Raw genomic sequence first — 14,381 nt, 5'->3', positions numbered from 1 at the left:
TATAGACAACTTGGTTTATTTCCAAATTGTATGGCTATGACAAAGTTTATTTTTAATTAAATTGTTCATAGCCATTTGACCAAGGATAATTTAAATATTTGACATGTGAGGAATCTAGTCCAATAGTTTTCACCCAAATTGCGGATATAATACAATAAAATAAATCATTTAGCTGTCATTAATCATTAAGCTGTGGGTGGATTAACGGACACAAACAATGCTGATTTATTCCCAATTTTCACACTGAACTTGTCAAGTTGTCCAGCATCAAGCACACACGTGACCCGCTGAAGTGCGTGTTGTGATGTAGAATCGCCTCGTTATGATCCGCGCGGGGGGCGGGGCCGGGCAGAGGGGGGCGGGGTTAGAGTCGTTGTGACGCGCCGCCGCACGGGGAGGACGAGAGGAGCCTCCTGCCTCCTCCCTCCTGCCTCCTCACTCCTCCCTCCTCACTCGGCTTCGTCGCGCTGAGCCGCAGGTCTCTCAGTCGGACACGCACGGGACGCGCACTCCTCTCCGCAGCGCCACGCAGAGAAACCACGTGAGTTGACCGACCTGTGCGACCTGTTACGCGGCGGTTCCTCGTGTGTGTGTGTGTGTGTGTGTGTGTGTGTGTGTGTGAGAGCACGAGGCTGCGGGCTCGTGCGATCTGCTGTCGGATCGATCCTCGGTTCCGCGGCTCGTTGGAGGCGCGCTGGTGATGTGGCAGAATGATTGACAGATGTGACTCCCACTGGTCGCTTTAAATCCTGTCAGTTTATCGGTGTCGCTCTTATCGTTTAAAGTCTTCCGGCTGTTCCACGTTGAAGCTTCTCTGAAGTTCAACGGAGGCGTTTCTGCGTCCGGAGATCATTAACTGAGGCTGGATGTTGGTAGGAATCAAGATGTTAGTTGACCAAAGGTTTAACGGGTTTATTGTGTTCTTTCTTATCGACGTGTCCACACGCAGCGGGGTTCCTTCTGCTCGCGCTGCTCCACCTCCACCACAGGACATTCTTGGGCTTTTTTTAAATTTCAGAGTTCATAAAACAATCCAACGTTTGAGTCGAAGGAAAGAGGCGTGATTGTGGTTTAGTTCCCTGTTCAGGGGAACTGAACCGTGTTAAACATCTGCGGGCAGCAGAGAAACGGATCCACGTTTCAGCAAATGAAACAGAACAACGTGTGCACAACATAATTACACGCCGGGTTTTTATGAAGGTATAATTGTCTAAAAAACTGTTTTGAGAGAATTTCTTGTATTGCAAACAAATCAGGTTTGTAAGAAAATGTATAAACTGAGAATAAATTGCTAGTTTTGCTTACAAAACTAGAATTTTTGGCTGCAAAACATTTGCTCTAAAACCATTTGTTGCATAATAAAGACCCAAATATACCTAAACAGGCCTTCAGCCGCTTTGGGTTCCACTGAGATTTTTTTATTTCATTTTTATATTTTTCTCCGTCCCACATTGTTCAAAAACCCCAAAAGGTTCATTAAAAGTAGTAATTCTTAATCTCCTGCTTGTGTTTGCTGTTTCTTATTCTCTCATCTAAACCATTCGCTTTGGCAGCGATGCAAATTTTGAAAAGTCGCAACGTTTCTGCTGAGGTTGTGATAGATTAACGCAGGCAGAGGACCGGGATCCGATCGATCCGATCAATTCGTTCCGATCATCGTCTGAATTTAGTGGATTTGTTTCCCAGTTAATGTTAATTTCCTTGTGAAGCTTTTAGACACCATGTCATCATTCACCCGTTCACAGCCCATCGGTGGATCCCATTCACATGAATGACGCCCACCGAGACACAATGTCCGACATCGTGAAAGCTAGCGTGGAAGTGGGAGGAGCCGAGTATCAGTTTGACACAATGCGATTGGTCCATTCCTTCGTTTGCTACAAATGCACAAAAATACAAACGTATAAATATCTAAACATACCAACAAAACGCAACATGCAAACATTCGTTTCTTACATCTTTCGTTGTGGGCGTGACCTCGGTTCCTCAATGGTTCTTCCTCTGAACTCTGACCTCCGTATGAAGAGCAAACGCTTTATGGATAAATAACAGCCGGGACAAAATGATGGAACCTTTTCAGACCAGAGTGAAACGCTTCAATGGACACACGCAGTTTCATGTTTCTGAGTGACCAACATTTTAAATGAGAATGTGGGTTTTTACGTGGTGGTGAAATCAGTCCATAAGCCCCGCCCCCCCCCCCCCCCAACCCGACCGCCCTCCCTGCTGGCGATGACGACAATGTTTTCAATCGCATTCAAAGACCGGTTTGTCTTCATTCTGAGTCACAGCAGACGCCTCGAAGTCACAGCGAGCTCGTCACCCATCCACCCGGGTGGGGAGAGTCGCCCCGAGGGCGATAACAAGGTTTAGTAAGGTCTGAGACGCACACACACACACACACACTGGGTTCAATTTAATGTTCATGATCATAGTCACATCCCAGAGAGCCACATACGTTTATATACATTATGTATTCCATAGACACAATTCATTAAAAATCAATATTAAAAAAGTGAAACAAGCTCAGCCGCCACATCGGGACGCGGACGTTTCTCTGACGGATGTTTCCATGATCCCAGCGATGAGTTTCAGGGGTGAAAACAAGCGGTTTCTGTTCACACGCTTCACGCTCTGCGTTGTTAAATATCTGCCTGTTGGAAACGCAAATTCAGAGGTCAGTTTTAGAGGTCAAATAGATCCGCGGTGGTGAGAGTTCTCCGAGGTTCTCCGAGGTGATGATAAGGTGTTTCTGAGGCGTCGTCACGGTGACGGGGTCTCTGGAGAACAAAGGGTCTCGCTGAGGGGAAAGTTTTGCTTTTATTGTGGGAAGCAAGTCGCCTCCCAGCGGGTCCAGTTTCTCCTCTTTGTTACCAGAGAGAAAATTGAAGGGTTTTGTTGTGGCGTCTGGGGGGGGGGGGGGGGGGGGGGTTATACCTTTATGACATTTCCTGTGAAATACTGTGAATATTTTTCAGGGTTTGGACAAAACGACATGCTCACCACTGAGCGCCGTTTTCTCGTTTATAGACATTGAACATCTAGAACGTCCACATTGCACCTTGCTTTATGCTAAGCTAATTCCCAGATACGTTGCAAATAAATGGAGATGTTAAAAGCGAGGAACAAGTTATTTTTTATTTTTTATATTTGAACACCTTTGTTCGTCGTCTCATAATGTTTAAGTAGATTCTGCTGAAATGAACAGCAAGGGAAGACCACAAAATAAAAGTCCGGCACATTTCCCTTCAAATATTGCATTTCCTACTGAGCTAAATGTGTTTTTTGACATTAGTCACAAAGGAGTCAAGTATTCACATTCATTACTCAAGTAGAAGTACAGATATCAGGGTTTAAAGAGACTTCTGTATCGACTCAGTATAAAAGTACTGGTTTTAAAACTACTTAAAGTAATGTAAGGGGGGTTATAATGATGGAAGCACTGAACCGGCAGCGGTCGGTGACCAAAACATTGGCCAAATGACCCGTTTCAGACTTTTCTAATACGAGTCGATGAAATCCAGAACAAGCTGTTCACGTTGACCCGAGGATCCGGATCACTGCGCGCGCACTCACAGCTGGCCCACGGCGAGTTAGCGCGTTAGCTTCTTAGCGTGTTAGCTCGTTGTGGCTGCTGGTGTTGTCACCAGAGGCTCGACAGACGACAGTAAATCGTTTTCCGATCTAACGTAATTTACGGCTGATTTTTCCAAAACCAAAACCAGACTCTGCTCGTCTGTTGGGCACAAGTTGCGTTTGTGCGTCTCTGGTCTCTCGCTGTTTCCCGTGTTTTCATGTAGCAACACGTGAGCTCTACCCAGCATGCAGTGCAGGCGGGGTGTTTTTTGTAATAAATGTACAATTTTTAGTGTTACAAATTGTTTATGTGTCACAAGCTGTTGTGTCGTGTGTGTTTTACCCCGTTAAAGAGTGTTTGTTGTGTGTTATTCATTGTCGTTATAAAACTTAGAACCGTGACTCAATATCAACACACACAAGACAAGTAGCTCCAACCGCGGACCGCAGCTCGATGGCGAATTCAGCTAAAATCTGCCGCTTGCTGAAAAGAAGCTTCAGTGATCAGATCATTTCACCGACTCGGTTCTTTGAATCTCGTTCAGTAAAATGAGCAAATCTTTATATTGAGACATTCGTTGGGGGGGGGGGGGGGGGTAAGATATATTCCTGCATTAAAATAATAACTACTCCCGACCCGACCGTGTCTTCGGGTCAATGATTCGTTCATTGAGCCTCTGCAGGTCCCGATGAAGGCCACGAGAAAACGAACGAGTCGTTTGTTTGAGGGGACTCGTTACTCTCGAGTCCTTGTAACGACACATCACTAGTGGCGAGAAACCGGTGTGGTCGGTACCGGAACCACACCAGCCTCAGTTTGGGACAATGTGATGGTTCCCAACCGGACAGTTCAGGTGGGAGTCATGGGCGATGTGATTGGATGAGATCTGCAGTGCTGTTTCTCTCTACACCACTGAAATGTGATACACAACGGTTGGTGACTAATACCATTTTGTGCCTAAAGGCAGCTATTTACTTACTATTCATACCTTCGCTGGTAACCGTATTAAAAAGGCAACGAGGTAAGTGTTTGTACTTTGTTACTTGACACCTTCTGCGTGTGACGTCATCGTGAAACTGAAAGAGAAAGTGTCTCTTATGTGAGTGCTTCAGTTTGGCCTCGTTGGCATCAGGAGGCGGTGAGCTGTTGGTGCCCGGCACAACCAGAGCCTCCGGGGGGGGACGAGGCCCAGGAGGGGGAGGGTTTGTGTTTCACCAGGGTAGAAGTGATACGGGAAAAATGAGTGCGTATTTTTTAATATTTAAAGTTCAAGGGAGTTACTGGAAGGAGGAGGAGTTCGTCTTTTGTGGGTTTTCCTTCTTTTCCAAAAATTTGTAAATAAATGGTATTGGGGCGTTTAGTATTCGTAAAAGAGCTGCTTGTGTTGCCCTCTCGCCTCCACAGACGACCAGTGGACGAAGTGATCACACACAGCAGGTTGTGTTTGGTTCTCCAGGTGTGAAAAGTGTCTTTCACCTGTATTCTCTACTGTCAATCACATCAAGGCCCGCCCTAAAGCATCCCCTGCTTTATGGTCTGTGTGACTCTACATGGACCATAAGTCACTCCCTCACATCACAGCGATCTATGGGAGCAGAGGAGTCGCCCCCCGCTGGTCACTACAGAGAAGTAGAGTCATTTCCTCATAGACGTCTATGGGAGCAGAGGAGTCGCCCCCTGCTGGTCACTACAGAGAAGTAGAGTCATTTCCTCATAGACGTCTATGGGAGCAGAGGAGTCGCCCCCTGCTGGTCACTACAGAGAAGTAGAGTCATTTCCTCATAGACGTCTATGGGAGCAGAGGAGTCGCCCCCTGCTGGTCACTACAGAGAAGTAGAGTCATTTCCTCATAGACGTCTATGGGAGCAGAGGAGTCGCCCCCTGCTGGTCACTACAGAGAAGTAGAGTCATTTCCTCATAGACGTCTATGGGAGCAGAGGAGTCGCCCCCTGCTGGTCACTACAGAGAAGTAGAGTCATTTCCTCATAGACGTCTATGGGAGCAGAGGAGTCGCCCCCTGCTGGTCACTACAGAGAAGTAGAGTCATTTCCTCATAGACGTCTATGGGAGCAGAGGAGTCGCCCCCTGCTGGTCACTACAGAGAAGTAGAGTCATTTCCTCATAGACGTCTATGGGAGCAGAGGAGTCGCCCCCTGCTGGTCACTACAGAGAAGTAGAGTCATTTCCTCATAGACGTCTATGGGAGCAGAGGAGTCGCCCCCTGCTGGTCACTACAGAGAAGTAGAGTCATTTCCTCATAGACGTCTATGGGAGCAGAGGAGTCGCCCCCTGCTGGTCACTACACAGAATGCAGCGTTAACATTTCCACATTAGCTTCACTTGGCAGATTTGCCACCTGGGACGAATACCTTTACACCTTTTGTCAACATCTGTCTGGAATGTGCTGAGGAGGAGGTCTTGGGCTTTGAGGGAACCTCTCACGGTGAAGAAGTCCTCTGTGTCTCATTGTGTTGAACTGTTTCGGGAGTGTCGGCGAGGTCGTGTGCGTCCCTTCCGACCCTCAGCGGTCAATGGAAACCTCTGTGTCGTAACCGTGTTCCCTCTGAGCTGCGGGTCGAAGCATCTGAGGGCACTCGAGGTGCTGCTGTTTGTGTCCGAGGATCATTTTAATCACTTTTCACCACATCGTCGCCGTCCACGCCTCCAAAAAGAGCTCCAGACTGTCTTTAAAGGGCATGTCAATCGGGATGTTTTCTATTTGACTCGAGTGTGAAATGCAGTGACTCGCACCTTCCCCACGGTTTTATTTGAAAAACTTGCTCCAGACAAACATTTTAGGCCGGTACTTTAATCGGAATCATGTGAGCGTTCGTGAAGGAGGCATGTTTCTGTTCGTTCTGCAGCTGCGCCACGACGTGGCTCCGTTTAAGCTTTTGTTTAAGGAACTGTATTATTATTATTATTATTATTTTTGCAACCACAAGTGCATAAATCTGTTCACAGCCTCTGGGATTCAGACCTCTGGGGAGGCCTTAAAGCTTCGGCGACTCAAAGCATAAGTTAATACATCCTATTTAAACACCCAAAACAACATGACAATCGTTGGACTACTGCAGCTAGCCAGGAACACGCTAACCACGTCAACTGCTATCGCTCTACTTTTCATCATTAAATGCACTTTTATTGAAGGTGTGAAACGTTCATGTCTCAGATGCTCTTTACGTCTGCGATGGCGCTTTTCCAACTGGAGAATTGGCTCCGCCCACTACTCACCTTGACGAAGACTGACACCTTGCTTATTTACCAACATAGTGGCTGAAAAGTAGTATTTAATTCACGTTTATTCTGTAGTTTTACAAATCATATTCGTATAATTTGGACTTTGCTTTTTTGTGGCTCCTTTTCTTTTTCTTTCATGTGATTTATCGGCTTTTGAATCATTTATTCAAAACGTATTTGTTACGTTTACATTAAAAAAATTCTACATTTTGCTGCTACATTTGTTATATTTCTAAAATCTGTCCCTTAAATAAATTATTTAGAGTAAAATATAAACTACGAAAGTAGTCATTTAACTATGGTTTGTCTAGAACATAACATGATAACTACTGTGGAGCCGAGACGTGGGGATGTAAAGGATGAATTGGTCTCCTGTGAAGCTGTGACGATGGAGCACAGCACAGAGGGTCCGGCCTCCCCTCTCCGCCCCCCGATTGAGGTTGTGATTAATCCTGGAGGATTTGCCCCCTACTTGATCAGCCGGGGCAGCTTAGCCCCCGAGGTCTGTGCTTCTGTAAGCGTCTGTCACCACTTGTTCACATCAACCCCCCCCCCCAAAAAAACACATCCAGATACACAATCCCCCCCATGCTGCCATACGGGAGGACTTGGCCTGCACTCTGCTTGTGTTAATTGTATAACATAAAGTGTATATGTGTATTATATATATGTGTATTATTTTATTTATATATATATATATACTTAATAGTGACTGTTTACAGATCCGCCATCATGGGGAAAGGCTGCATGACAGCGACCAAGTACTTCCTGTTCCTCTTCAATCTCATCTTCTTTGTGAGTATTTCCAGTTTAATAAAAATGACGAGACACTAAAGTAGAGAAATGCACCTTTTTTTTGTTTTGTAAAGATTTCTCCACTATTTCTTTATAACTTTAAACTATAGGTTGAGACTATAAAGTCATGTTTACAATGTTTACTGAGGGAATAAATCATACAGGCTGTGGGTGAAATGTCAGGAGCATCGTTTATGGCTAACATTGAGCTTGTGTGTGTGTGTGTGTGTGTGTGTGTGTCCTCCAGCTGTGCGGTGGCGTCATCATGGGCTTTGGACTGTGGCTCCTTCTGGACAATCAGAGCTTCATCGTCGTCCTGCGTGAGTTCCAGAGTCAGATTTTACCCAATTCTTTGGAGAGAAAAGACTGAATTCCCAGTGAAGGTCATTGACTGGTTTACATGAAGGTCATTGACTTGTTCACACGAAGGTCGTTGGTTAGTTTACATGAAGGTCGTTGGTTAGTTTACATGAAGGTCATTGACTGGTTTACATGAAGGTCATTGACTAGTTTACATAAAGGTCGTTGGTTAGTTTACATGAAGGTCATTGACTGGTTCACATGAAGGTCATTGACTGGTTTACATGAAGGTCATTGACTGGTTTACATGAAGGTCATTGACTAGTTTACATAAAGGTCGTTGGTTAGTTTACATGAAGGTCATTGACTTGTTCACACGAAGGTCATTGACTTGTTCACACAAAGGTCATTGACTGGTTCACATGAAGGTCATTGACTGGTTTACATGAAGGTCATTGACTTGTTCACACAAAGGTTGTAGGTTAGTTTACATGAAGGTCATTGACTGGTTTACATGAAGGTCATTGACTAGTTTACATAAAGGTCGTTGGTTAGTTTACATGAAGGTCATTGACTAGTTTACATAAAGGTCGTTGGTTAGTTTACATGAAGGTCATTGACTTGTTCACACGAAGATCATTGACTGGTTCACATGAAGGTCATTGACTGGTTCACATGAAGGTCATTGACTGGTTTACATGAAGGTCATTGACTTGTTCACACAAAGGTTGTAGGTTAGTTTACATGAAGGTCATTGACTGGTTTACATGAAGGTCATTGACTGGTTTACATGAAGATCATTGACTGGTTTACATGAAGGTCATTGACTTGTTCACACAAAGGTTGTAGGTTAGTTTACATGAAGGTCATTGACTGGGACTGCTACTAAAGTTCAGGGCCTAGAGGTCAACATTTCGAGCAACCAATAAATCTGGGTTATAAGTAAATAGACTGAGTTGTGAGAACTTGTCGAGCAGCTCTTGTAGCTCCTGTTCTTTCTTTTTGGAAACGAGACGTGATTCCATGAGCTGGTTTGGAGCAGGTCGAGTCCTCGGCTATGTAGGCGGCGCTTAGTGGTTAAGCCTCCTTGGCGGTGAGAGATCTTCAGGTATTTGCTTCAATTGGGCAAATTGTTGTCTCATGTCAGCGTGTGTTGACCATGAGGATGTAAACATGAGGACGGACTCAGTGGAAACAGCTGATCCTGGTGTCCTCTAACGATAACATGAGCGACCGGGCGGGGGTTGAATTCCGATCGATGGAACCAGTTACATCAGTAGAAGCTTTGATCACATGGGCGTTGAAGATGTTGCTATGCTAATGCTAATGCTAATGCGGTTTCCTGCTCTAAACAGTCCCCGTTGTCATTAAAAAGGCTGCTGTTCTCTTTAACGGCGTGATTTTTATCAGCCTTGTGGTGGATCCGAGCCGCTCTGATAGCCGACGTTCCCGCGTCTTGTTTACGAGCGAGGCGACCCGGTGAAGGCCGGCGCGTGACGGCGCGTGACGGCGCGTGACGGCGTCGCCTTGAAGGAGGCCGTGTGTTTTCACTGGCGTGTTGAGGCGGCTCGATTAGAACAGAAGCAGCCAGACGATTTCTGTTTGCTTAAAGAAAACAATTCCTTTTAGGCTGCAAACGCTTCTTTCTCCTCCTCCTCGTCCTCCACGTCGTCCGTCTTTGTTTGCTAACGTTACTGAAACGGTGTTGGAGAGAATAAGAAGTAAGATTAAACCAATCGACACACAGGCAGTAAGACTTTTATTGCTCAATCAAAACCAAACTGAGAAAATACCACTTTCACTTTCATTTCTCTCATTCTTTCCAGTCTTTATGCTAAGCTACGCTAACTCACAAAGCCTCCAGCTCTGCTCTGAACGGCAATTTTGCTTCATTTTTTTTGAACTTTTCCTTTTGAGTAAAGTAACAGTGAGAGTTTATGAGCGAGAGAGACGAAGAATAAAGAGATGACGAGTGAGAGCGAGACGGAGACGACGTGAGACGACGTGAGACGCGTCGATGCAGAAATATAGAGACGGACATTGAGCTGCTGTAATGCAGGCGTCCTCCCCTCAGACACTGGACCCTTTCTGCTCCGTCCGGCCCCGTGACACACACACACACGCACACGCACACGCACACATCACCACTGTGTCCCAGCAGGAGGACGGGTAGCGTGAGTCCAGGACGTCATGGGTGACCGGGGGGGGGGGGGACAGTTTAGCTTTGTGTCACCGTCGAGGCGCTGACGGTGCTGCCGTGACCCGGTGGTACCGGAGGACGCCGCTGAGTCAGAGTCGATCTAACGCGTCACTCTGTGTGACATCAGGCGTAAGCGAGCCGTCCCATAATCCTTCACTTCAGTCAAGTCAATCACTTCAGTGTTTTATGCCTCGAAGGGATTTATCGACTTTGCACTCCAGCACATTTATTTCATATTGAGATTTATATTGTTGATGCAAAATACAAATTGCCTGATGAATCATGGTGTATTAATATTATTATAGATTATGTCCAGCAGGATACAAAGTAGAGAAATAACATTCATCTATTCATGGAGAAAAGCAACTAGCAGATTAATCAAAAACACTTTAGTAAACATTAAAATACATGAACGCACAAATAATCGGTGTGCTGGTTGTGATGCAGATGTTAATGAAATAAAACTTCACATCTTGATTATTATCTTAGTAAACACATAATTAATAATATACATGTAAATATGATATTTATGGTTTAAAGACCAAATATATACAGCAACATGTTTTAGTCCTCATCTCAATTTGAGATACTTTGTATCATATCACTTTGCACATAAACACGTGCACACAGTTCGCCCCCCCGGCCCCCCGTAGCCTAATATAAAGTCCCTTCGTTTCTCTTGTCGTGCCCTGGTTCACTGATCCCTCAGGAGGTTTCCCGTCGGGGGGGGGTGAGGGGGGGGCTGCGAGTCGGGACTCAATCTTTAAAACGTTGACGTTACCCCGCCGCTTGTTCGCGGTCTTTACGTGTGACTAAACGAGCACCACAGACGTATCGTCTTCGTCCGCCAGGACGTCTCCCAGAATCCCGTCCGGGGCCTCAAGCGGTGACCGAGGTCTTATTTTAGCGCTCTGCGTTGGGCCCTGATCGCTTGCCGCTCGCTTCGCCCTCCTTTTGGCTCCGACGTGGACGAGCTCCTCCAGGTTTCATTCTTCAGAGGTGAAGAAGAGTTTAAACACCCGGTGGAGACATTCGAAACGTTCACGCTAACCAAAAGAAAAACTGTATAAATATCTGAACACCTTCTTGCTGTACTTGTTGGTTGTCTGTTCTATTTGCGGCGAGCGGAGGATTCTCCTCTGGGGGGAGTGATGCGGCACCCAGAAGTCAGCATCGCGGCTACAACTCCTTTCTGTTTGTGATTAATCTGCTGGTTGCTTCTCTCCAGGAATAGAAAGCGTCCTTCTCTGTACTTACTGACCAGTGATGGAAGGAAGAACCAGAACCAGCACCGAGCGTAGCGGAACATTTGGCAGCAAAAGGCCTTTTCTTTTAGGAAACGATTCCGCCTGCGACCACAGGGGGGCGACAGAACCTCACAGAATAAACGGCGTCGACACCCAGGACCTTCATGCAGAAGAGCCGTCGTGATGTCGAGCTGTCTGTGTCCCTGCAGATGACTCGGCGGCGGTGAAGGCGGCGTGCTACATCCTGATCGCGGTCGGGTCTTTCTCCATGCTCATGGGCTTCCTCGGCTGCCTGGGGGCCATTTATGAGCTCCGCTGTCTGCTGGGCCTGGTGAGAGACGCACATCTGTGGCGTGGTTCTGAATAATGCAGCTGTGGTGTGTGTGTGTGTGTGTGTGTGTGTGTGTGTGTGTGTGTGTGTGTGTGTGTGTGTGTGTGTGTGTGTGTGTGTGTGTGTGTGTGTGTGTGTGTGTGTGTGTGTGTGTGTGTGTGTGTGTGTGTGTGTGTGTCCCCCCCGCTGGTCACAGTGGACAGGCGGAGGGAGGCCATTTGTTAGGGACTCTTTTCTGCTGGTCTGCTGGCGTCTCCAGCTGTGGGAGGACGTCTAACATGCGTCTCCTCTCTCCGCAGTACTTCGCCTGCCTCCTGCTGATCCTCATCGCGCAGGTCGTGGCCGGCACGCTCATCTACTTCCAGAAAGATGCGGTGAGTGATGTCACTTCCTGTTAATTATGGCGCGTTTCCACCGAGCGGTATGGTACGGTTCGGGTCGGGTCTAAAAACCATGATTTGGCGAGCACTTCCACCGGCAACAGTACCCTTACTTGATAGGCGTGGTGTATTCCAGAAAGTAGTGATGACGTCACTTGATAGGCGTGGTACATGACGGAAAGTAGAAAACTGAAAGCTAACCGCAAACAACGATGGAGGACGTGCAGCCGATCCTGTTCCTGCTTCTCCACATGTGGCTGTTTGTCACAAGGAGACGACACTCTTTGTTTGAGCAAAGGCTGCAAGGAAAAACACAAATGACGACACTCTTTCAACCAATCAACGCTCTGCAGTGAGTCTAGCTCCGCCCTTTAGTACCAAACCACTGTGCCAGGTGCCCCAACGGAAGGGAACCCAAAAGGTGGTACGGTTCGGTTTTTTGGTACCATTCTCAACTTTTGGCAGTGGAGACACAAATAAAAGGGTATCGACCCGACCGACCCGCACCGCTCGGTGGTCTCACCTGCACGGTGATGGTTGGTTCTAATCATACATTTGGGCTCCGCAGTTTATTGCCCTTTAGAGGTGCACGTGTTTGCGCCTTCAGCCTGAGCTACGTGTTTCCAGTACACACGTATACATACATGACCTGTTTTCCTCCCAGTTGAATGAAGAGATGTCCAAGGTGGTCACCAAGGTGCTGGAGGACTACCCCGGCAGCAGCTCCCCCACGCAGCAGGCCTGGGACTTCATCCAGAGGAACGTGAGTCGGAACAACTGATCTGGGGCCAAATTCGTGCTTTTAAAATCTTTATTTCATTGCTGAAACGTACAAACTCGTCCTCCGGTTGAATCATTTAAGCATGAACACAAGACGTCTTTAGCACATTCCGGCACACCAGCTCGGTACCGTTTTTTCCATTTTTTTGTTTTTATTGACCCCCCCCCCCCCCCCGCTCCTCAGATGGCGTGCTGCGGCTGGACCGGGCACCAGGACTGGAGCAGGAACCCGGTGGTGGTCAACAGCTCCCAGCTGCTCTTCCCCTGCTCCTGCCACAACGCCTCCGCGAACTCCTCCGACAGCGGCTTCTGCAAGGCCCAAACGTCCGACTGGCCCGTCTACGAGGCGGTGAGCGCGGCGCCCTTCTTCTTCTGTGGCGCATGCACGTTTCCACGAACCTTCTGACGTGTCCTCCTGGTCCTCTCCTCCTCCTCCAGGGTTGTTCCTCCAGCGTGGAGAGCTGGCTCCTCACCAACATCGGGGTGGTCCTGGGCATCTGCGTCGGTGTGGCTGTGATCGAGGTAAGTGACCCCCCCCCCCCCCCCCCCCATATTAAAGGCATGGAGGACCTGATTATTGACCCGTCTGTCCTCTCCTTCCTCAGCTGCTGGGGATGATCTTGTCCATCTGCTTGTGCAGGAACGTCAAAGATTACACCAAAGTGCCGCTGTATCAATAGAAATGTGACCTTTTCCTTCCCGCAGCATTTAGTTTGGTTCTTTTGAGACGCTTTCCTCTTTATTTGGCTGTCAGTCCATTTTTTTTCGTCGGAGCACTTTAGAACCTTTTTGGATCGGAGCCGTGCTGAATGTTTATTTTTCATTAAGCTTATTTTGTTTTAAGGAACGCCGGATCGGGCTCCCAAAAGAAAAAAAAATCCACATTGTGTGTTTTTCAAATCTGACTTTTTCTTTAGTTATTGCAAAAAGAATTTAGTACATTGTATATAATTTTAGTAATTTGTTTGAATTTCAAAACAATTCTGCCAGGGTTTAGTTTTTTTTCATGTTTGCTAGATTTTCTTCTGGAAATAGAAATAATGATGCTAAAGAGGAAGATTTACAATGCTGAAAGTGTCACTATTTTACAGGCTTTTTCCTTTATCTAAAGGTACCTTTTAGTTTATTATACTCACTTTAAGACAAAAACCTAAGTGAAATATTTTTTAACCAACTTTAAAATAAAAGGGAACTTTTCTGCAGAATAAATATTTTCGGGGAAATCATCTCGTACAGAACAATGTATGATTTTTAGATGTTTGTATAATGTTCAAATCTGCCTTCCCGTTTTCTTTCGATGTACAGTTTGTATGAAAAACACCGATAACTTTCTAAAACAAGTTCTGTATGTTTGTAACTAGATGGACTTCTGGTAGCTGGATTAGTAAGTTTGTACTCATAACTTTCATTTTGCCAATAAACTGATTACAGTAGTTTGTTTTAAGCCTTAATCCACTTCCTCTACAAGGTGTCATGTTGAGAGAACTTCAATGAATCCAGCGACTGCATTCTGGTGTCAATCAATCATCGG

At 46.4% G+C, this 14,381-nt stretch overlaps 1 protein-coding gene and 1 long non-coding RNA gene across 2 annotated transcripts; both read left to right on the top strand.

Annotated features, from left to right (window-relative positions):
- The first annotated feature begins 355 nt into the window (after window positions 1–355).
- LOC120809312 (CD82 antigen) lies at window positions 356–14,283 on the top strand. The gene is made up of 9 exons (XM_040163023.2): window positions 356–541; window positions 7,540–7,612; window positions 7,860–7,932; window positions 11,569–11,690; window positions 11,990–12,064; window positions 12,735–12,833; window positions 13,035–13,199; window positions 13,289–13,372; window positions 13,456–14,283. The coding sequence occupies exons 2-9, from the start codon at window positions 7,550–7,552 to the stop codon at window positions 13,528–13,530; spliced, it is 756 nt and encodes a 251-aa protein (XP_040018957.2). The 5' UTR covers window positions 356–541; window positions 7,540–7,549; the 3' UTR covers window positions 13,531–14,283.
- LOC144385372 (uncharacterized) lies at window positions 7,943–9,619 on the top strand. The gene is made up of 2 exons (XR_013451632.1): window positions 7,943–8,294; window positions 8,341–9,619. It is a non-coding gene; the product is annotated as an uncharacterized LOC144385372 (long non-coding RNA).
- Window positions 14,284–14,381: the final 98 nt, after the last annotated feature.

The sequence above is a fragment of the Gasterosteus aculeatus genome, chromosome 12, assembly GCF_964276395.1.
Source record: "Gasterosteus aculeatus chromosome 12, fGasAcu3.hap1.1, whole genome shotgun sequence".
NCBI classification, from domain to species: Eukaryota; Metazoa; Chordata; class Actinopteri; order Perciformes; family Gasterosteidae; genus Gasterosteus; species Gasterosteus aculeatus.
This window is presented reverse-complemented; position numbering and strand designations above follow the sequence as displayed.

What these genes read in the sequence shown, in the direction of transcription:
- LOC120809312 (XM_040163023.2), top strand. Translation starts at nt 7,550, where the DNA reads ATGGGGAAAGGCTGCATGACAGCGACCAAGTACTTCCTGTTCCTCTTC. An exon ending in GAGCTTCATCGTCGTCCTGC is followed by an intron (nt 7,933 to 11,568) that starts GTGAGTTCCAGA and finishes GTGTCCCTGCAG; the next exon opens with ATGACTCGGCGGCGGTGAAG. An exon ending in ACTGGCCCGTCTACGAGGCG is followed by an intron (nt 13,200 to 13,288) that starts GTGAGCGCGGCG and finishes CTCCTCCTCCAG; the next exon opens with GGTTGTTCCTCCAGCGTGGA.